This window comes from Chanos chanos, chromosome 9 (assembly GCF_902362185.1).
Source record: "Chanos chanos chromosome 9, fChaCha1.1, whole genome shotgun sequence".
NCBI classification, from domain to species: Eukaryota; Metazoa; Chordata; class Actinopteri; order Gonorynchiformes; family Chanidae; genus Chanos; species Chanos chanos.
The window spans coordinates 41,833-67,495 of NC_044503.1; the positions used below are offsets into that span (position 1 = coordinate 41,833).

Here is a 25,663-nt window from a genome sequence, read left to right on the forward strand (position 1 = left end):
TTCCAGTAGAGCATTGTAGTCCTCAGATACAGTAAAATTCCAATATTAAATTCACAACACTAAGATTCCTTTATTCAAAAGTGTACATTGTATTTCTTATAAAAGTCTATGAAAATGTATACTTTGGCATCTTTACCATCCTGGTGTGTTTCTGGTCTTTAAAACTCCATTGCAGCCATTCTGTGTCCAATGCAGGATTGATACAGGTCACTGCACTCAGCCATGGAGCCAGTCAGAATGCCACACTGACCTCTCCCATCCTTAGTCTGAAGCAGACCTGCACACGTCCACACAGAAATAATGCCTTATATAGTTTTCCCTCTGTAGTTGATGTGGACAGAGGGCAGAGCCTAATCTGGGCTGGACGGCTGAAAATGGAAGCTGATCCTGGGAATGTGTTCTGGGAGTAAAGTATGTGAAGAGTGTAAAGGAGTGATCGGAGTGAAACAGGGTGGGGACCAGGGGACCAAATGGGTTCCTGTTTGTTGGAGACTGCTGAACACTTCAGGCTCAAAGATAAGACTCATATAAGATAACATAAAACTATGTTTTAATTTGAATGGACAAAAGTTCAGTTAAATTCAGATTGATGTTAAGTGAATGTCTAATTGTGACAAAATGGTTAAAAGTTGTGAAAGAGTCATTTTTCATACCTTTCACATTCTGACAACAGTTTGCTTCAGTCTACTTCTGTGATATTAGCATTGTTTTGAGAGAGAACAACCCTTACCCTAACCCTAACCCTAACCGATTTAAAGCAGTTAAGAAACTGAACAAGCCCCCAAACCCTTGTCTACCAGCAGCACTAAAGATGTTAACTGGTCAGTGCAGTAAACACAGGAACTGGATGCCAGCCCTATTGCACACAGCTGCAAAATTCCACAGTGAGTCACCCTGAGGGAATTTGGTCTCTCCAGTAAGTGAGTCATGACTTTTGACCAGCAGAGGGAGCTAAAAGTATTCTCTCTAATGACTATATGACAGCTGGGAATTGAATTCGCCCACATAATCAGATAGGCAGGCCTACTGCATAGGTACATATGCATTTCTTTGCCTTATGTATAAGGACCATGTAGCCCAGAGATATATGTCTGCTTGTAGGACTTGATCTTTGCACTGTCTTTGATAGAAGCATATACAGCACTGCCAACATTGGAGGTGAGAATATGCTTCATTCACAAACAGGAGAGAGTTCATGAGGTGTTTGGTTTATGACTGATTTACCTGTGTGTGTGCGCGTGTGTGTGTGTGTGTGTGTGCGCGCGCGCATATTTTCTAAGGGTATGGTATTTGCATAAATAATAACTATTTATTTATTTATAAATAATAAAATAAGTAACACTGAAATTGCAGAGTAATCTTATACAGAATGTGTGAAAGAGAGAAAATTTGCCACCTCCCAGAAAACAGAAGCAAATATTTCTGATCAAAGAGTTTCTGGGCGAGTAACTGGCAAGAGGAACAACATGTGATAACTGTGCAGGGTGTTTACAGAGGGAATGAGGTATAGAAATGATGTGGTAACTGTGCAGGGTGTTTACAGAGGGAATGAGGTATAGAAATGATGTGGTAACTGTGCAGGGTGTTTACAGAGGGAATGAGATGTAGAAATGATGTGGTAACTGTGCAGGGTGTATACAGAGGGAATGAGGTATAGAAATGATGTGGTAACTGTGCAGGGTGTTTACAGAGGGAATGAGGTATAGAAATGATGTGGTAACTGTGCAGGGTGTTTACAGAGGGAATGAGGTATAGAAATGATGTGGTAACTGTGCAGGGTGTTTACAGAGGGAATGAGGTATAGAAATGATGTGGTAACTGTGCAGGGTGTTTACAGAGGGAATGAGGTATAGAAATGATGTGGTAACTGTGCAGGGTGTTTACAGAGGGAATGAGGTATAGAAATGATGTGGTAACTGTGCAGGGTGTTTACAGAGGGAATGAGGTATAGAAATGATGTGGTAACTGTGCAGGGTGTATACAGAGGGAATGAGGTATAGAAATGATGTGGTAAGTGTGCAGGGTGTTTACAGAGGGAATGAAGTATAGAAATGATGTGGTAACTGTGCAGGGTGTTTACAGAGGGAATGAGATGTAGAAATGATGTGGTAACTGTGCAGGGTGTTTACAGAGGGAATGAGGTATAGAAATGATGTGGTAACTGTGCAGGGTGTTTACAGAGGGAATGAGGTATAGAAATGATGTGGTAACTGTGCAGGGTGTTTACAGAGGGAATGAGATGTAGAAATGATGTGGTAACTGTGCAGGGTGTTTACAGAGGGAATGAGGTATAGAAATGATGTGGTAACTGTGCAGGGTGTTTACAGAGGGAATGAGGTATAGAAATGATGTGGTAACTGTGCAGGGTGTTTACAGAGGGAATGAGGTATAGAAATGATGTGGTAACTGTGCAGGGTGTTTACAGAGGGAATGAGGTATAGAAATTATGTGGTAACTGTGCAGGGTGTTTACTGAGGGAATGAGATATAGAAATGATGTGGTAACTGTGCAGGGTGTTTACTGAGGGAATGAGATATAGAAATGATGTGGTAACTGTGCAGGGTGTATACAGAGGGAATGAGATATAGAAATTATGTAGTAACTGTGCAGGGTGTTTACAGAGGGAATGAGGTATAGAAATGATGTGGTAACTGTGCAGGGTGTTTACAGAGGGAATGAGATATAGAAATGATGTGGTAACTGTGCAGGGTGTTTACAGAGGGAATGAGGTATAGAAATGATGTGGTAACTGTGCAGGGTGTTTACAGAGGGAATGAGGTATAGAAATGATGTGATAACTGTGCAGGGTGTTTACAGAGGGAATGAGGTATAGAAATGATGTGGTAACTGTGCAGGGTGTTTACAGAGGGAATGAGGTATAGAAATGATGTGGTAACTGTGCAGGGTGTTTACAGAGGGAATGAGGTATAGAAATGATGTGGTAACTGTGCAGGGTGTTTACAGAGGGAATGAGGTATAGAAATGATGTGGTAACTGTGCAGGGTGTTTACAGAGGGAATGAGATATAGAAATGATGTGGTAACTGTGCAGGGTGTATACAGAGGGAATGAGATGTAGAAATGATGTGGTAACTGTGCAGGGTGTTTACAGAGGGAATGAGGTATAGAAATGATGTGGTAACTGTGCAGGGTGTTTACAGAGGGAATGAGATGTAGAAATGATGTGGTAACTGTGCAGGGTGTTTACAGAGGGAATGAGATATAGAAATGATGTGGTAACTGTGCAGGGTGTTTACAGAGGGAATGAGGTATAGAAATGATGTGGTAACTGTGCAGGGTGTTTACAGAGGGAATGAGGTATAGAAATGATGTGGTAACTGTGCAGGGTGTTTACAGAGGGAATGAGGTATAGAAATGATGTGGTAACTGTGCAGGGTGTATACAGAGGGAATGAGATATAGAAATGATGTGGTAACTGTGCAGGGTGTTTACAGAGGGAATGAGGTATAGAAATGATGTGATAACTGTGCAGGGTGTTTACAGAGGGAATGAGATATAGAAATGATGTGGTAACTGTGTAGGGTGTATACAGAGGGAATGAGGTATAGAAATGATGTGGTAACTGTGCAGGGTGTATACAGAGGGAATGAGATATAGAAATGATGTGGTAACTGTGCAGGGTGTATACAGAGGGAATGAGATATAGAAATGATGTGGTAACTGTGCAGGGTGTATACAGAGGGAATGAGGTATAGAAATGATGTGGTAACTGTGCAGGGTGTATACAGAGGGAATGAGGTATAGAAATGATGTGGTAACTGTGCAGGGTGTTTACAGAGGGAATGAGGTATAGAAATGATGTGGTAACTGTGCAGGGTGTATACAGAGGGAATGAGGTATAGAAATGATGTGGTAACTGTGCAGGGTGTTTACAGAGGGAATGAGGTATAGAAATGATGTGGTAACTGTGCAGGGTGTATACAGAGGGAATGAGGTATAGAAATGATGTGGTAACTGTGCAGGGTGTATACAGAGGGAATGAGATATAGAAATGATGTGGTAACTGTGCAGGGTGTATACAGAGGGAATGAGATATAGAAATGATGTGGTAACTGTGCAGGGTGTTTACAGAGGGAATGAGATATAGAAATGATGTGGTAACTGTGCAGGGTGTATACAGAGGGAATGAGGTATAGAAATGATGTGGTAACTGTGCAGGGTGTATACAGAGGGAATGAGATATAGAAATGATGTGGTAACTGTGCAGGGTGTTTACAGAGGGAATGAGGTATAGAAATGATGTGGTAACTGTGCAGGGTGTTTACAGAGGGAATGAGGTATAGAAATGATGTGGTAACTGTGCAGGGTGTATACAGAGGGAATGAGATATAGAAATGATGTGGTAACTGTGCAGGGTGTTTACAGAGGGAATGAGGTATAGAAATGATGTGGTAACTGTGCAGGGTGTTTACAGAGGGAATGAGATATAGAAATGATGTGGTAACTGTGCAGGGTGTTTACAGAGGGAATGAGGTATAGAAATGATGTGGTAACTGTGCAGGGTGTTTACAGAGGGAATGAGGTATAGAAATGATGTGGTAACTGTGCAGGGTGTTTACAGAGGGAATGAGGTATAGAAATGATGTGGTAACTGTGCAGGGTGTTTACAGAGGGAATGAGATATAGAAATTATGTAGTAACTGTGCAGGTTTTGTAAAGAGTGCCAGGTTACCTCTCAGGATCTGGCTTCAGTTCAGGAAAACTGCTGAATGTCTTTGTGTTAGGCTCTTGTCAAAGTGTTTAAAGGAAGACATAAGTGAACAACCAAACAAAGCCACTCCAGCTCCAGAGCAGGATCAAGGCCAGGGCTCAGTGGAGCTGGGAGCCCTGCCAGCACCCACACTCTCAAAGATTGAGAAATGGAAACTGAAACACACATACACACACACACGCACACACTGAAAAGAAACAGAAACGATTTTAGCTTTCCATTTCCTCAGGGGTGACTCAGAGAGTAAGTGCTCTGCCCCCCCCCCCCCAACCCCTTCCAACTTTTTCTGCCTCTTGCTCTCTCACTCTCTCCTCTCACTCATTCTAATGGAATGAGGGCAAAGAGAAGCAGGTTCATTAAACTACACATCCCAGCAGCACGCGCTGGGCCACACCCCTTGTGAATCCTGTTCTGTGCAGAAGTTTCAGGGGAAACCCAAACTGAGAAACCTCAGTGCTCTCTTACTCTTTGTACCTTTATGCAAACCACACGACTACTGTTCTCGCTACATCTCTACGTACGATAGACACATTTGTTCTTCATCCAGCTGAACAGACTTGAAGGATGACTGGCTCCAAATCCTCCCAGACGACCCGTAATGTGGTGATAGCCTGCCTGGCACTGTGGTCTGTCATCTCTTTAATTATCATCGTGGTGTGGGCCACTTCTCCAGATCTGAAAGGGGCCCATCAGTGTCGGTCTGAGCTCGAAGAGCAGCGGAGAGAATATGAAAAAGCCAGGGTGACTTGGGAAAACACACAGAAAGTTCTAGAGGAACAGGTGAATCAGGGGCGGGAGAACCAGAGCACTCTACAGAACCAGATCCAGCTGCTCAACCAACATCTCACAGAACTCAATGCAACACTTGGAGAGTGTCAACAGGAAAATGTGAGTGTCATGTCTCTCTCTCACTCGCTGACTCTCCAACATTTAATTCCTGCCTCTCTGGATGTAACAGTCTTTCGTTTTCTTATGTATTATATTGTGTGATTTGTCTTACATCCAGATGATTCAGTACAGTATGATAACTGTAAGCACTGATTCACCTATGTTAGCTGATGATATATTTCCACTTATTTCCTTTGCATAATAATCTAGTGTGAACAATGAACAGGCAAGTTCAGTTCATGGTCCTGTGGACAGAAATGCAAATGAGGGTGAATGAAGTGATCTGCTGTTAAAAGCGGCTCCTCCGAGTGGGTAGCAGGTCAAACTGAACTCTTCCTGGAATGGCAATCATGATAATACATAACATTATCTGATTCTGGATGATAACTGTTTTTATTTTGTTTTTTACTCTGCCTGTATTTGGCTGCCATTTCAGAAAGACACGCTGTGAAAAGACATGTGTTCAGTTATTTAAGGTGTTTAAAATGCATTATGATCACATCACCATACACACTAAATTATATTCATACAGAGTTAGGGTAAAGACACTAAATTATATTCATACAGAGTTAGGGTAAAGACACTAAATTGTATTCATATAGAGTTAGGATAAAGACACTAAATTATATTCATACAGAGTTAGGGTAAAGACACTAAATTATATTCATACAGAGTTAGGGTAAAGACACTAAATTATATTCATACAGAGTTAGGGTAAAGACACTAAATTATATTCATACAGAGTTAGGGTAAAGAGTTAGAGCTAGGGTTCGATGTGGGAGGGAGTTCTGTCCACACCCAGAAGACATAACCTTTAAGAATCGTCCCTTTCACTGAAACGAGTCAGAATCTAATTTTTAGTTATAGTTTCAACAGAGCAGTCTAAAATACTATTCAGAAATTCATGTTGTGCTTCTAATATCTGATCAAAGTTTTGCCTTTTTTCCCATCAGCTGTTTCTAGTTTAGGGGCATGAACACACTCTTGTGTGGTAAGCTTTGGAACTGTTCACCCTGAATGTGAAAAATGTGATCGGAGCCACTCCCTGACACAGCCCTGCAAACAACTTTCCAAACACACACACACACACACACACACACACACACACACACTGAGAGACACTTTCCTGAGATTGTTACTTTGTGTCTCATAGGTAATTTTGAGAGAAAACATCACAGCGCTGGAAAATGAGATTGAAGCACACATACGTACAGAGGCAAACCTCACTTCAGAGATTGCTCTGCAGAAAGGTAGGAAAATTCATGTCAGAGTTTCCCCACATCTGATTGGCTGCCATGAAAGGAGTGCTTTCTCAGCCGTGATATTCTTAGCTGAGCTTTCCCATGTAACCATAGAAACAGTGGAAAGACAACAAATAGACTGAATTTGTTAGTAATTCCTCATAAAGTGTGTTTACTCCGGAGCTCTCCGGCACGGGAGAATAAAACACGAAGTCTAAATTAAGGAGTAAATGGGAATTCTTACCAAGCTGCTCTACTCTGCTCTGGGCATTTCAGTGAATAGATCACTTAGTAAAATGATCTGATTAATTTCAAGAATATTTAGATAACATTGGCGACATGCTGAGGTATATCAGTTAAGACTCAAAGACACGAGAAACCAAACTAAGTGAGAGATGAAGCCAGACTGTGTGCACTACACCAGAACTCTCTGCGCAGTCTCATGGGACTAGCATAAAAAATCACATCCCCAGAAACTGACAGTTTTCACAACGCTTAAGTTTTACCACCTGTTCCTAGAGTAACTCTCATTTCAATTTAAACCAGCATCCTGCCGAGTACATAAACACATCATACTGCAAAACACTGGAGCAGAGCACAGATCTCCCAGCACATTAAAAAACTACAGGAAACACTGTGTTCCTGAGAGTGGTTGATAAGACTCTCTTTGCAAGAGAAGCCGACATACCAGCAGATTACAATCAACTAGTTATTTAACCACACCCGCAGTGTTCTAGTGAGGTGCAGGGTTAGGATTAGGGTTAGGGTTAGAGTTAGGGTTAGAGTTAGGGATATGACTGAGTGTGCAGTTATTTCAACACACCCACAGAGAACAAGACAATGTGGAAAAACGTGGTTGGAAACCCTGCCGAAAACAGGATAGGGTTAGGGTACAGACTGTAACCAAGTATGAGGGAAACAATATAGAATGGGGCAGAGCCATGTCCTGCCCGCGGCCAAAGTCAGAAATAATACAATGACCTCATGTGGACCCAATGTAACAAATGCGCTGATAACTTACCCAAGAAAAACCATTACCTTATTTTACCACTGTACTTACTGATGATTGTGTGTGTGTGTGTGTGTGTCTGTGTGTGGGACTGTGTGTGTGTGTGTGTGTGTGTGTGGGACTGTGTGTGTGTGTCTGTGTGTGTGGGACTGTGTGTGTGTATGTGTGTGTGTATACACATGCGAGCGTGAATGTTTGTGTATGTGTGTGTGTCTGTGTGTGTGTCTGTGTACACGTTTTAGTGAATGTGTGTGTGTGTGTAAAGGTTATAAAGTGTATGTACTATCACTTCAGAGCAGATTGAATGCCTGCAGCTGAATCTGACACAGACTCAGCACAGCCTGGAGGCCTGTGCAGCGCGGCAGAGTGCAGCCGAGAGCCTGATGACAGCTGCCAAGAAAGACACAGAAGCCTGTCAGTCCTCAAAACAGTTCCTCCAGAAACAGATGTGAGTCACTCCTATCGCTGTCTTTGTTCAAATTTTAATGACATTTTCGCACAAAGAGCAATGTTTAGAACAAAGCAAAATTACTCAAGACAGAATGTTTTACTGACTGTCTTTTTCTTCATATTTTTTAAACCTATCAGCTTGATAGATTTAAGTGATAAAACATGATTTAACAATAAACTGATATAACAGTTTAATAATGTAATCACAGATTAATTTAGATTGATTTAGATAATTAACTTAGATAATTTAGCATGACTCCTCTGTTTTCTCTCTGTCAGTCTCAAACACAGACAACACCACAGTCTCAGATAGCACAGACAACACCACAGTCTCAGATAACACAGATAACACCACAGTCTCAAACACAGACAACACCACAGTCTCAGATAGCACAGATAACACCACAGTCTCAAACACAGACAACACCACAGTCTCAAACACAGATAACACCACAGTCTCAAACACAGACAACACCACAGTCTCAGATAGCACAGATAACACCACAGTCTCAGATAACACAGATAACACCACAGTCTCAGATAACACAGATAACACCACAGTCTCAAACACAGACAACACCACAGTCTCAAATAACACAGATAACACCACAGTCTCAGATAACACAGACAACACCACAGTCTCAAACACAGACAACACCACAGTCTCAGATAATACAGATAACACCACAGTCTCAGATAACACAGATAACACCACAGTCTCAAACACAGACAACACCACAGTCTCAAATAACACAGATAACACCACAGTCTCAGATAACACAGATAACACCACAGTCTCAGATAACACAGATAACACCACAGTCTCAGATAACACAGACAACACCACAGTATCAAACACAGACAACACCACAGTCTCAGATAACACAGATAACACCACAGTCTCAGATAACACAGATAACACCACAGTCTCAAACACAGATAACACCACAGTCTCAAACACAGATAACACCACAGTCTCAGATAACACAGACAACACCACAGTCTCAAACACAGACAACACCACAGTCTCAAACACAGACAACACCACAGTCTCAAACACAGATAACACCACAGTCTCAAACACAGATAACACCACAGTCTCAGATAGCACAGATAACACCACAGTCTCAGATAACACAGATAACACCACAGTCTCAAACACAGACAACACCACAGTCTCAGATAATACAGATAACACCACAGTCTCAGATAACACAGACAACACCACAGTCTCAAACACAGACAACACCACAGTCTCAAACACAGACAACACCACAGTCTCAAACACAGATAACACCACAGTCTCAAACACAGACAACACCACAGTCTCAGATAACACAGATAACACCACAGTCTCAGATAACACAGATAACACCACAGTCTCAAACACAGATAACACCACAGTCTCAAACACAGATAACACCACAGTCTCAGATAACACAGACAACACCACAGTCTCAAACACAGACAACACCACAGTCTCAGATAACACAGATAACACCACAGTCTCAAACACAGATAACACCACAGTCTCAGATAACACAGATAACACCACAGTCTCAGATAACACAGATAACACCACAGTCTCAGATAACACAGATAACACCACAGTCTCAAACACAGATAACACCACAGTCTCAAACACAGATAACACCACAGTCTCAGATAACACAGATAACACCACAGTCTCAGATAACACAGATAACACCACAGTCTCAGATAACACAGACAACACCACAGTCTCAGATAACACAGACAACACCACAGTCTCAGATAACACAGATAACACCGCAGTCTCAAACACAGATAACACCACAGTCTCAGATAACACAGATAACACCACAGTCTCAAATACAAATAACACCACAGTCTCAGATAACACAGATAACACCACAGTCTCAAACACAGATAACACCACAGTCTCAGATAACACAGATAACACCACAATCTCAAACACAGATAACACCACAGTCTCAGATAACACAGACAACACCACAGTCTCAGATAACACAGATAACACCACAGTCTCAAACACAGATAACACCACAGTCTCAGATAACACAGACAACACCACAGTCTCAGATAACACAGATAACACCACAGTCTCAAACACAGACAACACCACAGTCTCAAACATAGACAACACCACAGTCTCAGATAACACAGACAACACCACAGTCTCAAACACAGATAACACCACAGTCTCAAACACAGACAACACCACAGTCTCAGATAATACAGACAACACCACAGTCTCAGATAACACAGACAACACCACAGTCTCAAACACAGATAACACCACAGTCTCAAACACAGATAACACCACAGTCTCAGATAACACAGACAACACCACAGTCTCAAACACAGATAACACCACAGTCTCAAACACAGACAACACCACAGTCTCAGCAGTGGTCACAGGAGGAGGGAGAGTTTATCGTAGGCAGAGGTTATTGTAGGCAGAGGTTATTGTAGGCAGAGGTTATTGTAGGCAGAGGCAATCGTAGGCAGAGGTAGACGTGGTCGTAGTAGGTATAATTCAGCCTTTAAATAAACACAGAGGATAGTTCAGTTTCCATTTCAATTCACATTTACACTAATTAATGTGTACAAGTAAATGTAAATGTCAGTGTAAGTGACTGGTCTGCAAATGATCTTATTCAGAGGTCTGTAATAAGCTTGAGAGTTCTCCTCTGAAAATGTAATAACCCTGTTTTCACAAACTGATGGTGGGTGCAAAGAGCACAAAGTTACTTGTGTAATGCCTGTTCTCACTGTTCTGATTGCAGTCAAAAGTGCAAAAGCACACAGCACGACCCGCCAGAAAACAGTGCCCCCGTTTCCGCTCTGGGCAGCGCTCTGTTCCTGGTCATCATCCTCAGTCTAAACCTGTTTCTCACATTGTGTAAGCACACAAGTGTACACACACACACACACACACACACATACACACACACACAGTCCCACACATACACACACACACACACAGTCCCACACATACACACACAAGTGTACACACACACACACACACACATACACACACACACAGTCCCACACATACACACACACACATACACAGTCCCACACATACACACACACACACACACACACACACACACAGTCCCACACACACACACACACACACACACACACACACACACACACACAGTCCCACACATACACACACACACACACACACAGTCCCACACATACACACACAAGTGTGTACACACACACACACACACACACACACACACACAGTCCCACACACACACACACACACACACACAGTCCCACACATACACACACACACACACACACAGTCCCACACATACACACACAAGTGTACACACACACACACACACACACATACACACACACACAGTCCCACACATACACACACACACACACACAGTCCCACACATACACACACAAGTGTGTACACACACACACACACACACACACACAGTCCCACACATACACACACACACAGTCCCACACATACACACACAAGTGTACACACACACACACACATACACACACACACAGTCCCACACATACACACACACACACACACAGTCCCACACTTACACACACAAGTGCGCACACACACACACACACACACACACACACAGTCCCACACATACACACACACACAGTCCCACACATACACACACACACACACACAGTCCCACACATACACACACAAGTGTGTACACACACACACACACACAGTCCCACACATACACACACAAGTGTGTACACACACACACACACACACAGTCCCACACATACACACACAAGTGTGTCGTGTTTTATTGACACCGGTCTACACTGATTTGATGTGAATGAATATGGTGAACATGAGGTGTTTTAAAGTGGAGAATGTAGAGTTTTAATGTGGAGCGTGTGGAGTTTTAATGCGATTGTTCTTTTGGTTTCAGTGGTGTGCTAAATACATGGATACACATTCCGGTCCAACACTGTTCCCCAGGCCACGCACCGGGAGAGAGAGAGAGTGTGACCTGGTCCTGAAGCACACCAAACCATATGAAAACATACTGCTGTAGAAATGAGCAAGATGGAAGGACAGAAATGCTTCTTTAATGATGCTGTCATAAACAAACAACCAAAAAATCTGCTCCACTCATGCACAGAGAGTGAATGAAAGACACAAATGAATTATGATTGAAATATTGCTTGTGTTGGCTTTACTTTCATGTGACCAGTTACATTAATGTTCTTTAACAAAATTCATATATTTTCACATATGTCGTTTCCTTTACTGTTTTATTTGTTTTTATATAATATGAGAATAAGATAAAATTAATAAAATAATGAAGTTTACACCTGGTTTGAGATTCGTTCCTTGTTTATTCGCCTTGTGGGCTTCGAAGGAGTGAATTGCTTGAACAGGGGTTTTCACTCAAGCAAACTTACGAAATTAGACCACGAAGTTACACTGCACCAGCAGCATGGTTAGGTAACCAGAATATTTAGAAGAAGCGTTTGTTTGTTTGTTTTTCTACAAGCTCTACTGCGGTTTTTGAGTGCACAGTTTACCTGATGTTAACATCCGATCCGGATAACATTCAGTTAGTTTTCTGTCTGTATTATGTGAAGGATAAGTGTGTGTATCTTTTACGCGTCACGAAAACAGAAAACGATATTTTTTTTACTTCCTTGATGCGGAGCTAACTCTGGGCGGTTCATTACGTCACCATCTGTATGTGATTTTCTTTGAAGGGCGCGAATTGTAAGTGGGTGGTTTGTATACCGTAGGTAGGTAGGGGAACCGAAATGAAAAAGTGAAAGCAAGTCGATTTAATTAAATTGTTAATTATTCTGGATCGATGAAACAGCTTTTAGAGGAAAATGTGTTGATGATTTTTGTCTTTTCCATCTATTTTAAGGATACATTTTGTCACTTGAGCCAAATTCGCGGATTCAGAAAACGTAACGTTAAAAGTTGTAGTTGGTTCAGATTAACTCAAATTCTGAAGATATTAGACTGCCTGTGTATCGAAGTAAAACGCTTTCGGTGAGAAATCCGGATCAGATATGAAGCAACTATACTGTCTTGTCAAGAGGGGACGGAAGTTCTGGCCAGCAAAGGTAATGATCTGAACTGTGTCAACACAAAGATAAACCGCGGTTTACAGACCTTTTTTAATTTTATTTGTTTCGGTTTCTGTTTTAATTGCCTAATTTTCCTCCTGAAAGATCTTGCAGAAGAAAGTTGGCCAACAACGCTTAAGATTATTCATGAGGAGGAATTACGTAGAGCTTGAAATTTTGGGTGAGAATCAAAGGTCTGTATCACTATGAGATTATACACATGCAGGCGGTCAGTATACATGACGAGTGATGTTCGAAGCAGATGGGTTTTTTTTTCGCAGAGTTCGAGTTCGGCAGAGGGAAACAAAAGCTTTGACCCTGCAGCGAATAGAGACCATTTCCACACAGCTCTGTAAGTCTCACCTTACACTGTTATTGTGTTGGTGCTCATTGTTGTAATGAAAGGTGTGATTGCCATGGAGTGGTTATGTACAGTACAGCAGTGTGGAGGTCACACAGACTACATGTTTGAAGTTTGTGCGGTTTGTGACTGCTTATTCACTTCATTCCCAAATGTGAAGAGTAGAACAACCAGAGAATGGTTGTTTCCCTTTGATTTACAATTTAGAACATTTTCATGTCATTAACATTGACTATCTGCTTTTAGTCTGTGACAGTAAGTGCCTTTGATCTGTTGTAGACTACATAGGGTTTCTATGTGACTTTGAAACAGGGTTCAAGGTTAGATTATGTTTTGACTTTAAAATATCTTATGAAGTTGGAGACATAGCTGTGGAGATGTACTGAATGTGATTAAGATGACAGGCCTGATCCTCCATTTACATTTAGTCTTTCAGCGGATTCTCTTTAACATGAAAGAGAATTCTTTTTTTTATTTATCTCCAACTTTCTCAATTGTAGGTCAGAATTCTTCTGAAACTGAGGACCCTTTGAGAGAGCTGAAATATCGTAAGGTGCTGCGCTTGGCACTGAATCTGCTCTCCGCAGAGCATGCAAAGTGCACCGAGTTTGAGAACCCCAAAACAAAAACACATGATCTGCAGCTCTCTGTGTCATCAGTGAACTGCACAAAGACAACAGACCCACCAGAGGAGCTGGGTGCTCCTGGAGGAGACACAGAACTTTGTCACAGGCCCGTAAAGATAAACAACTCTGACACACTGAATAAGACTCCTGACTCTGTTGTGTTCACACCGCTCATGAATGCTCTTACTGAGGGGCAAAACCAGCACTCATTTGTGGACAAGACCATGAAAGAGGCCTGTGTACCGCTACAGACTCATCCCTCAAGGTCTCCAAAACAGACCACAGAATATTCAACTCAGACAGGATCAACAGACAGCAGTAAAGAAGAAGACGCAGAAGACAGGGAGCAAGAGGACATACCAGTTGTCTCTTTCCAAACACATAGTCGTAAGAAAAATCAGCAGACATTTCCTTTAAGACCTCTGCCATTGTGTGCATGTATGGTATATTATTCATTTATTCATTTTCCAAGCTGCTTATCCTAAACAGGGTTGCGGGGTGCTGGATTCTATCCCAGCGCTCATTGTGCGAAAGGTGGGGGGACACCCTGGACAGGTCGGCAGTCCATGGCAGGGCGTGTGTTATATTAATGTCTTCCTTTTTTTCAGATCCCTCAGTCATTAAAGAAGGGGATTTTGTCTGGTGTAAACCTTGCAACTCCCCCTACTGGCCAGCAGTTGTGAGTAGAATAATAATTAATCCACTAAGCAGCATGCGTTTTACATTTTATACTGTAGTGTGTGTGTCATGACCCGTAACATGTATGTCATGACCTGTGGCATGTGTTTCATGACCTGTAGCGTGTCTGTCATGATCTGTTCAGGTGAAGAATATACAGCTCAAACAGAAGAAGGCCAGTGTTGTTTTCATAGATGATTTGTGCCTCTCAGGGCACAGGACACAAAAGGGGTAAGTTAACTCAATAGTCTGGGATATCCCATAAATAATAGTCTGGGATATCCCATAAATAATAGTCTGGGATATCCCATAAATAATGATATATGTCAAAAATGACTACGTCAGAAATGTGGGCAATAGTGACCAGTGTTTCAGACCTGCTGCATGTCAGAGTTAATGTCAGCAGGAATCATCAGTCAGTAGTTTAATGAGATATGTCCTTTCTGCTATGGTCATAATTTGTTTTGTTTTGCTTGTTTGTTTGTTTTGTGGGTTTGATCTGGTTGTGGAGATGACTGGTTTGTGTGGGGGTTTTCTTGTGGATTTGATCTGGTTAAGGAGATGACTGGTTTTTGTGGGGGTTTTCTTGTGGAATTTATCTGGTTGTGGAGATGACTGGTTATTGTGGGGGTTTTCTTTGTGGGTTTGATCTGGTTGTGGAGATGACTGGTTTTTGTGGGGGTTTTCTTGTGGATTTGATCTGGTTAAGGAGATGACTGGTTTTGTGGGGGATTTCTTGTGGATTTGATCTGGTTGTGGAGATGACTGGTTATTGTGGGGGTTTGTTTTGTGGGTTTGATCTGGTTGTGGAGATGACTGGTTTTTGTGGGGGTTGTCTTGTGGATTTGATCTGGTTGTGGAGATGACTGGTTATTGTGGGGGTTTGTTTTGTGGGTTTGATCTGGTTGCGGAGATGACTGGTTTTTGTGGGGGTTGTCTTGTGGGTTTGATCTGGTTGTGGAGATGACTGGTTATTGTGGGGGTTGTCTTGTGGATTTGATCTAGTTGTGGAGATGACTGGTTTTTGTGGTTTGTTTTAGTAACAGAATCTGTCTAAGGAACGTTAAGCCTTTAGATTGTGAGAATGCTGCAGACTTTGTGGTGAGTAACTTCACACAAGAATGTTTGCTGGGTTTTTTTGCACTTTTAAAATGAATGTTTTCTCTGGAAATGATTGATTATGGTGTTGTTATAATAAGTGAAGTAACACAGGCAGTAATGACAATATAACTTCACACCCATTAGAGAAATGCTCAGGAGAAATATGGCTCAGCCATCACCAGGAGTCTGGAGCTCATCCGCGACTACAGAATTCGCAAAGGTAAGGCTCACACAGGTAAAGGTAAGGCTCACACAGGTAAAGGTAAGGCTAACACGGGTAAAGGTAAGGCTAACACAGGTAAAGGTAAGGCTCACACAGGTAAAGGTAAGGCTCACACAGGTAAAGGTAAGGCTCACACAAGTAAAGGTAAGGCTAACGCATGTAGAAGTAAGTTAACACAGGTAAACGTAAGGCTAATAAAAGTGAAGATAAAGCTAACACACATGAGGTTGAAGTCAATGCTTGTATAGGTAAAGTTAACCTGTAGGTGAGGTTAATGTATGTATAGGTACATTTGACCTGGTGCATTTTGTTGTAACCCTGTGTTTAAAGAGTACTGAGCTTTGAAAAACTGAATTGTTTTGTCACTTGTGTAAGGTTGTTTTTTTCACTCTTAGGATGTGGATCATTTTGTGGGTCATTTCTGGACTACATAGTTGACGATATCAGTAAGTTCACAAGGCTTCCTGTTTTACAGTATTACAGTAGTGCAGTATTACTGCAGCATTTGGTGAGAAGTAGTAGCAGAAGTATTGTTGTCGCAGTTGTTGTATATGTTGTGTTTTGTAAATACAGGGTGCCCTCAACAGGTTGACACTGAAAACGCCACCGTTTTCCTCACAGGTTCTCCCGTGAGGAATGAGTACCTGTCCAAGGAAGTATGCTGTGATCTGAGCTTCCCTAATACAAAAACTACAGCAGAGTCTAATCACATGTCTGAGCCTCAGGTCACACCCCTGACCTCTGACCTCTCTGACAGACATCTGTCTAGGAGGCTCCTCCCTGACCGAACTCATGCTGCTCGTTGTCGAGCGAACGAAAACCTACTTCAGTTCATCATAAAGAAACGCATGGTAGAGGAACACCTACAGGTGACTGAATATACAATAAGAACAATAATTATCACGACCAGTCTCTTTATTCACAGAAGGTCATACAGACAGAGAACTACTGCACATAGCCCATACTACAGTTAAAAAAACATTACATTACAATTGTTCATTTATGACATTACACTTACTGAAAAAGTGGAAGTTGTGATGGTTTGTGTTTTGCTGATTGAACCAGGCAGTGCTAGCGGGGCAGGAGCGGTCCAGATGGCTGAGGGCTTTTCTTCAGTCCCATCGCTCGGTGGGGAAAGTTTACTTTGAGGATGAACGGCAGGTGGATCAGCTTTACAGCTATCTGAAGGAGGTGCTAGAGACTGCTCCTCTCCTCTCTCCTCTCCTCACTGCAGTTGATAGAGTCAGGTTCATTATGGATGTCTTACTTCCAGAGGTTAGTTCAGTAGGGAAATATTACAAAAATGGTCAATACTTGTTCTACTAGATGATGAGGTAATGCATAAATGTGAGTTCAGATTTGTTTAATTGCTCTGTCCCAGGCAGTGATCCACGGAGTGGCTCAAGTGGAGGGTGTGTCCCTATCAGAAGCTGAAGAGAAATACTTAAATGGTCCATGCACCAGTCAGCGGTTAGTTGTGTGTGTGTGTGTGTGTGTGTGTGTGTGTGTGTGGTGCGTGTATGTGTGTGACTGAATTTGCAAAATAGTTTTGTAAATTTGTTCTCTTTCATTGCAGAGAGAGAGAGGAGTTTGACCTGCTGATTGAAAGACAATCAAGGAATAAATCCACAGTAGCCTAAGGAAAGAAAACGTCTCATTCTGGTGGATAGCAGCCAATCAGGGCCGTGAATCATGTCGAGTCATTTACATATTTTGTTTTAATATGAATGTTTGATTACTTGTTGTAAACAACCAATAAATAAAGCTACCGAAAGTCACAACAACCACGAGGCACCGCGTTTTAAATTTTCACTCGCTTTCAAACTGATTATGCACAACACGGCTCTTCCAACCGGATATGACGCAACAGACGACCCAACGAAGTAGTCGCGCCTTGGGTAGCCAAGATGTCGTCCCCCATGGAAGTAATTGTGTCTGCCGACTCGGCAGGTCAGCTGTGGAATTGCGCGGTTTTCGACCTTCACACTGGAACAAACCTGTTGTCCTATCGAGGAGGTAACACATCTTCAAGGTCTTTGACGATCCTTAACGGCGAGTACATTTTAGGAGCACAGCTCGGCAAGAACTTCATAAACGTGTGGGAGATACAAAGGAAGGTGAGCTTGGAGTAACAGTGTTATTTTCTTCTGTATACACACAAGGAGGTGTAACGTTTCAACTTTGTCGGCAGAATTTAGTGTGAATATATCGATAAATTATGAAAGTGTAGAACAAATTGTGTTCGACGAATTGTATCAACGCTGGGTTGAGACAGCCTGAAGTTACACTCGGTTCAGGTTTGTTTAGCGATACTTTGCTTTGGCGCTAATATAGGTGAATGGGTTCAGTGCGATGCTGAGTCGAGGACCTTAAAATCATAGACTAGGGTAGGGTATTATCCCATTCCTCTCGCTGTCGTTTCAGTTGTAAAAGCTTAGCGTTTTAGAAGTACAAAACGTTGGTGTAAATGCTGTACATTGCTGCTCAGGGAGGTTTGTTTGACAGTCAGATTTACGGTGTTGTATATGGACTTTATTGCCACCTTTTTGTAGATTTAGACAATGGTGCACATTTTTGTTCTTGTTGTTTTTGCTTGTTTTTTTTTTAATCCCAAGAAGACACTGGGCATTTGCACATCTGTGAGTATATTTCCACCAGCCAGTATATTTGGTTATTGTTTGATAGTTGTTGAGACACTTGTTGTGTTTCAGGACCAGCTCCAACAGAAGCTTGTGTGTCCTGGGGTCGTGACCTGTCTGACAGCCTCTCCTGATGGATTGTACGTGTTGGCTGGGATTGGTGAAGCCATATACCTATGGGAGGTGAGCAACCAATCAAGATGCAGGACAGCACAACCTCTCAGTTCCTCATGTTCTGTTTTGGCCATTGTTCTCCTCTTAAAGAGAGACGGGAGATTTTAAAAGCCCGTTTTCAGCGTCAAGTTGAACTGAAGCCATGGACAACTTTTCACCCATCAATACCAGTCTGTTAGCTGTGTGTGGTTTTCTCGTAGGTGCCTACTGGGAATCTACTCTCCATTCTGAGTCGTCACTTTCAGGACGTAAGCTGCATCCGCTTCACTGATGACAGCAGCCATTTTGTGTCTGGAGGAAAAGACAATCTGGCACTAATCTGGAATCTTGCCAGGTAAACACTCTTTTTTTTTTTTTTTCTCTCTCTCACTCTCTCTCTCTCTCTCTCCTTCTTCTCTGTGTGTAAACAAGGAATCATTAACATTTGGTTGGATTAGCAGGAGGACGTCCAGCTGTGAAATATGTCAGGTGCTCCCTCATATCTCAGCATTGCCACTGATCATCACTCTTATTTCCCTGAGGATAAGCAAAACAATCCTCCTCTCCCTGTCACCGTGCCCTTCTCCACGGCACTGTTGTGTGGTGATTCCTAAAATTGATGAGACACCTGTCGGGATATTGAGGAAAACAGCTTTGGCCCACACACATGTTACACTCCGGCTGAAACACGTATACACTGGCAGGTGGACAGAAACAGTAACTGTCTTGGGACATGTCCAGGCACACAGATTCCTCCAATGAAACAGGTCTAGAATATGGATGATTAAAGGAAACAAAAACAGTAAAATATCCAACTAGTGTTACATTGGATGTCCTCATCAGGATTGGGTGCACAGCCAAAGTGGTTGGATATTCACACAGAAGCATCAGGCTCTCAGGGTTAGGGTTAGGGTTACCCTGACCCTGACCCTGACCCTAACCCTCTCAGATGAAACCACAGGATTTACGTTGTACTGTTTGGCACGTCTAGAATCTGTTTATGTGGCACTGAACTCTAGTGGCAGTAATGTGAGCATCGAGACTGATTTGTGTTTATGCAAACGATGTGGGTGACTGGGGTTTATTGTCTTATGTTTTGTTGGTTTTCAGTCAAACGTATAATAAGTGTTTTTCATACTCTCTTAATGTCTAAATTGGCCATGAACAGTGATGAATGCGGAGGGGGATGTTGAAAAGAGGTGATCTGACATCACGTTTAAAAAAAGAAGGAAAAAAACCCCTGGAGAGCTGAGGTGAAATAATCTGTGGTTCACTACACGCGTCCCAGACCAAACTGAGCAGCACAAAAACATTACTCCGTTTCAGGACAAAACTGAGGCACCCTTGATGTCAGGGTTCTCTGTCTGTCCAGCAGGTGGCAGTGTTAGCCAAGACAAGGCTTACTGAGATCCAGAGGTATAAGAATGTACAATGGGAGATGTGCGTGTGTTTCTCTGTTTTATTAATCCTTGCCATAACTGTTTTTCTTTACTGAAAAACATTTCTTTATTGAAAAACAATACTTTTATTGTGTCAAAACCTGGTTACTCAAAAACGTAACCGTTTGAGAGCATGGGCGCTTTATTCACAGATGTGTTGGCTATAAGCGGCTATAAGCAGAATGTATATTTGTGGGTGAGGTCTGTTTTCTTCCTGTTGAATTGTTTTCAGATGTGTAGTGTGTGAACACTAGGCTGTGTATTAGACAGTTGAAACTATGTGCTGTGTTGGCTGTTTGTGAAATGATATTTCTGCTGTTGTACAGTGCTCCTATAGTCTTCAGCCTGAAGGAAGTCTGAGTGGTTTACAGTCTTGGAGCTGACAGCTCTGGCAGAATGTTTATTTCACTGGTCCTGAAAGTTCATAGGGCCTTGAGTGCCTAGCCTGCTTAGTTAAACCATAATTTGCTCTGTGGCTTCATCAGAAATGATTGCATTATCCCTAAGCCTGAGGCACCTTTGATGTCTAAGAGGATGAGTCCCTTGCTGACACTGCAGGTTCCCTTTCAGCAGCGTTGTGATGTGAATGGCTGGCAATGTTCTAGTGTGTGAGCGTCGCAGGAGTAACGCACTCCTACTGTTTCTGAGGCTTTGAGCTGACGTAGTCCACCGTTCTTAACAGAATGGGTCCAGATTAGGGAAGTGTGGGTGAAACTCCAGGGTTTTGCTGCCTGACAGGGCTGTTAAAAATGCAGGAGGACTCTTCTCTCCCCATATTTGCTTGGGTGTCAAATTCCATGTGCTAAATGACATCACACATTGACAAATACATGAATGGTTCTGGCCAGAAACTAAACAGATAGGCCTAGTTTGTTTGTTAATTGGAGAATTTCAAAAATTCTTCCCTTTTTCCTTATGGTTTCATTTCTAAGAAAAGTGTGAGCAGTATGTCAGTGATTTCAGATACAAATATGTTTGTCAAATCGTATTTGTAAAATGTATAAGTTAAGAGCTTTGTGACTGTTGTGTTGTGAGGATAATTGTATGTGCACTGTTGTGCCCCTGAGGTTTCAGTGACCTTCCCGGGTAAGGGACAATCCTGGATGCAGTGTTGCTTCACGAATGAAGAATGAGGTACATGACAGACCTGAGAAGAATGAACAATATACTGGAATACACATCACTACCCCTAGACCAGTCTGTACAGATTACATCACCACCCCTAGACCAGTCTGTACAGATTACATCACTACCCCTAGACCAGTCTGTACAGATTACATCACTACCCCCAGACCAGTCTGTACAGATTACATTACCACCCCTAGACCAGTCTGTACAGATTAATTCACCCCCCCAGACCAGTCTGTACAGATTACATCACCACCCCTAGACCAGTCTGTACAGATTACATCACTACCCCTAGACCAGTCTGTACAGATTACATCACTACCCCCAGACCAGTCTGTACAGATTACATTACCACCCCTAGACCAGTCTGTACAGATTACATCACCACCCCTAGACCAGTCTGTACAGATTACATCACTACCCCTAGACCAGTCTGTACAGATTACATTACCACCCCTAGACCAGTCTGTACAGATTAATTCACCCCCCCCAGACCAGTCTGTACAGATTACATCACCGGTCCTATGCTGCTCTCTGGAGACTATATCACTGGTCCTATGATAGCCTCCACAGACCAAATAATCCCTTTCACACATGCAGTTTTATCTGTAATTATTCCGACAATTTTCCAGGAATGTTGTCATGTGTGGATGCAAGCCATATCTGAAATTTTGGAAAAGTAGATCCGGAACATTTCTGACATGAGATTTAGTAACTGTCTCAGAAAAGTTCCTGTTCTGGTCCAGTGTGAACAGAGTGGTATCATTGCCAGATAAGAGGATAACGTTTGTGATGATGTTTCTCTGTGTTCTGAATGGAGCAGACACTCGATAAGAACTGTTTCATGCCATTTTGTTCAAAACAAAATGTCTTTTGCTGGGTACGCTACTGTCACACCCTTCCTCTGTGGAATTTAATCCAGAAAATGTTCTGGGTCTTATGTGTGAAAGGGGCTTAACACTTCTGTTCCACTGAGTTGCTATCCTTATACAAACCTTATAAACTCATTCCCCCAAATTATTTGCTTTTTAACATAACAAAACCAGAAGGTTTGTTTTGGTATAAAATCCAAAATTATTTCTAGTCTGTTGTGTCTCTGATTTTATTAAAAAATCATTTTCTCTGCTTTGGATCAGCTGTTTTTTATCTTTCAGTTATGCGTCACTAATACTTAAATCACACTTAAGAAATGCATCCAGGTCAAGGAAACTTCCCAATTTCCACTTATTGGACTGAAAATGAATTCCTGCTCGTACCCACAGGGCAACGCCAATGTCCTGTCAGGGGTCAGGGTTAAAGTCAGCAGAAATGTCCCTGACTGGTCTGACATCCATCAGTGCTCTCCTTTGCTTTTGTCAAATTCCCATCAAAGGTCACGCTGAACACAGTTGTCTGCCGGCCTCTCAGAATCAGTTCCATCTGACCTTTGACCTTCAGTCACTTCAAACTGACGCTGCTACTACCAAACAGCAGCCATTCCCTCCTCCTCTCTGAAATGGGGCCTTTTGGTCCTAGGAACTGAGTAGAATCCACTGTCTGAGTGATGTGTTCATTTAGACCTGCCACTTTGTGAGACTGATCACACTTCACTCGGCGTGCAGGGTACGTTTAACAATACAGCCGTGTGCCACATAGCGATGTCGCGGTCAACGACGAACCGCATATACAATGATGGTCCCGTAAGATTGTAGTGGGGCTGAAAAATTCCTATCGCCTAGTGACGTCGAAGCCGTCGTAATGTCATAGGGCAACACATTGCTCACGTGTTTGTGGTGATGCTGGTGTAAACAAACCTGCTGCCCTTCCAGTCACATAAAAGTATAGCACATACAGTTATGCACAGTATATAATACTTGCTAATGATAATAAACAAATAAGTTACTGGTTTATCATTGTACAATACTGTACTTTTTATTGTTACTTTAGAGTGTACTTAGAAAAGAAAACAATGTAGGTTTGTAGCCTAGGAGCAGTAGGCTGTACCGTATAGCCTAGGTGTGCAGTAGGCTGTACCGTATAGCCTAGGTGTGCAGTAGGCTGTACCGTATAGCCTCGGTGTGCAGTAGGCTGTACCGTATAGCCTAGGTGTGCAGTAGGCTGTACCGTATAGCCTCGGTGTGCAGTAGGCTGTACCGTATAGCCTAGGTGTGCAGTAGGCTGTACCGTATAGCCTAGGTGTGCAGTAGGCTGTACCGTATAGCCTCGGTGTGCAGTAGGCTGTACCGTATAGCCTCGGTGTGCAGTAGGCTGTACCGTATAGCCTAGGTGTGCAGTAGGCTGTACCGTATAGCCTCGGTGTGCAGTAGGCTGTACCATAGGGGTTTGTAGAAGTATACTCTATGATGTTCGCACATCGATGAAATCGCCTAATGACTCATTTCTTGGAACGCATCCCCGTTGTTGAGTGACACATGACTGTATTTTATTTAATATTTTAAGGTGTTCTCTTCAGGATATGAAGAAATCAAAATGTTCACTATAGTTTAAAATATGGAAACTTTTATTATCAGAATCAAGTGGCTGGTGGATAAACATTCCAGTAATGAAACATGACTTTGTAATGAGTATTTCAATGCCTCAACAAGACAAAAGATCAGTCAATAACAGAGCCTTTTAGAAGGCCTTCAGTCAGCAAAATATACACTAACATAACCTGTCAGTCATGACTAGCTGTCAGTGAACATACATGGCTCAATAATTCATACACGTTGAATGATAATACTAATAGTCATGCATCACACACATTGCCACTGAAGCTTGACCAGCCTGTGTCGTGACTGATTTATGTTAAGGTTTGGGGTTAGAGTGTGTGTGTGTGTGTGTAATGTTGAGGTATGGTCTTTTTGTGTTTAAATGTTTGGGGTTAGAGAGTGTGTGTGTTTGTGTGTGTGTGTGTGTGTGTATAATGTTGAGGTACGGTCTTTTTGTGTTTAAGTGTTTGGCAATCGGTCATGTTTCATTGGAATTTTGTTGAGGGTGTAAGTGATGATTATGGTTGTCATAACGTTGTTTTAACGTTCTGACATCTCTCTCTGTAGTGTTGTCCAGCTGGACTCGTCCCGTGTGTCAGAACCTCGTCATGTGCTGTCACGTCACTCTCTCCCCATCACTGACATCCACTGTGGGCTGATGGGACCACAGGCCCGGGTCGCCACTGCGTCTCTTGACCAGACTGTTAAGGTGAGTGTTCAGGTTTTTGTGAACAGAATTTGTTGTGTGTCACTGAAAATCCTGACATATGAAATTTAGTTGGAAGGAGATCCGTGATATCGGCTCCAGAGAACTGCTCCCAGCACCAGGTGTGAAGTTTTGATTTATTTTTTTTTAATTAACCAATTGTTTATTAAAAAAGTGTTATTTAACAAGCGGATCATGCTGTGCTTTACAAACATTGTGAATGCAGTGATCAGCTTCTCTAGCTTTGTGATAAGATTAACTCATGGCATTTTAAGCATTGTGTATTGGCCAATAATAAAATGATGACTTTTGTCTGAACGTGTTGTAAGGCATGTGGAAGAACTAGTGTTTGAAAACGTGGCTCTATGACAGTGTGTTTTTTAAATATGAACATGGTGCAGCTTTGCTGGTAGAGAGGGGGGTGCTAATCTCTAAATCACCTGTCCAAAACCGTGTCTGTCCCGGATATGTCGGACAATGTCTTCATCAGATCTTGGGGTAAAAAACAAACAATTGTTGCCATACCTGAACATTCTTTTAAAAAGATTGTATTCTCTGAACCTCTGGTGTGAGAGAGAGAGAATGATGTTGAGCTGTGTGTGACGCTGAGTGAGAGAGAGCAGAAGGAGAGAGACTGAGGGCTCTGTTTTAACAATCCAAGGGGCTAGGGGTAAGGGGTAGGGGTAAGGGGTAGGGGGTAG

The 25,663-nt window shown here is 42.3% G+C and overlaps 2 protein-coding genes across 2 annotated transcripts in view; both read left to right on the forward strand.

The window, feature by feature from the left end:
- Positions 1–5,250: 5,250 nt before the first annotated feature.
- On the forward strand, positions 5,251–12,594 carry LOC115821280 (uncharacterized). Its single transcript, XM_030785067.1, has 5 exons — positions 5,251–5,619; positions 6,773–6,869; positions 8,164–8,317; positions 11,109–11,224; positions 12,264–12,594. Exons 1-5 carry the CDS (start codon positions 5,296–5,298, stop codon positions 12,272–12,274), a joined length of 702 nt encoding a protein of 233 aa, XP_030640927.1. The 5' UTR covers positions 5,251–5,295; the 3' UTR covers positions 12,275–12,594.
- A 5,739-nt stretch (positions 12,595–18,333) lies between these two features.
- wdr18 (WD repeat domain 18) overlaps positions 18,334–25,663 on the forward strand; it is a 43,491-nt gene continuing 36,161 nt past the window's right edge. Inside the window, exons 1-4 of the mRNA XM_030784079.1 lie at positions 18,334–18,543; positions 19,138–19,248; positions 19,440–19,573; positions 24,824–24,965. Coding sequence (XP_030639939.1) covers positions 18,334–18,543; positions 19,138–19,248; positions 19,440–19,573; positions 24,824–24,965 — 597 coding nt within the window. The remainder of the gene's footprint in view (positions 18,544–19,137; positions 19,249–19,439; positions 19,574–24,823; positions 24,966–25,663) is intronic.

Excerpts from the sequence above, each read along its gene's own strand:
- LOC115821280 (XM_030785067.1), top strand. The coding sequence starts at position 5,296 with ATGACTGGCTCCAAATCCTCCCAGACGACCCGTAATGTGGTGATAGCC. Across the intron at positions 5,620-6,772 it reads GAGAGTGTCAACAGGAAAAT|GTAATTTTGAGAGAAAACAT; the intron begins GTGAGTGTCATG and ends TGTGTCTCATAG. Across the intron at positions 6,870-8,163 it reads AGAGATTGCTCTGCAGAAAG|AGCAGATTGAATGCCTGCAG; the intron begins GTAGGAAAATTC and ends CTATCACTTCAG.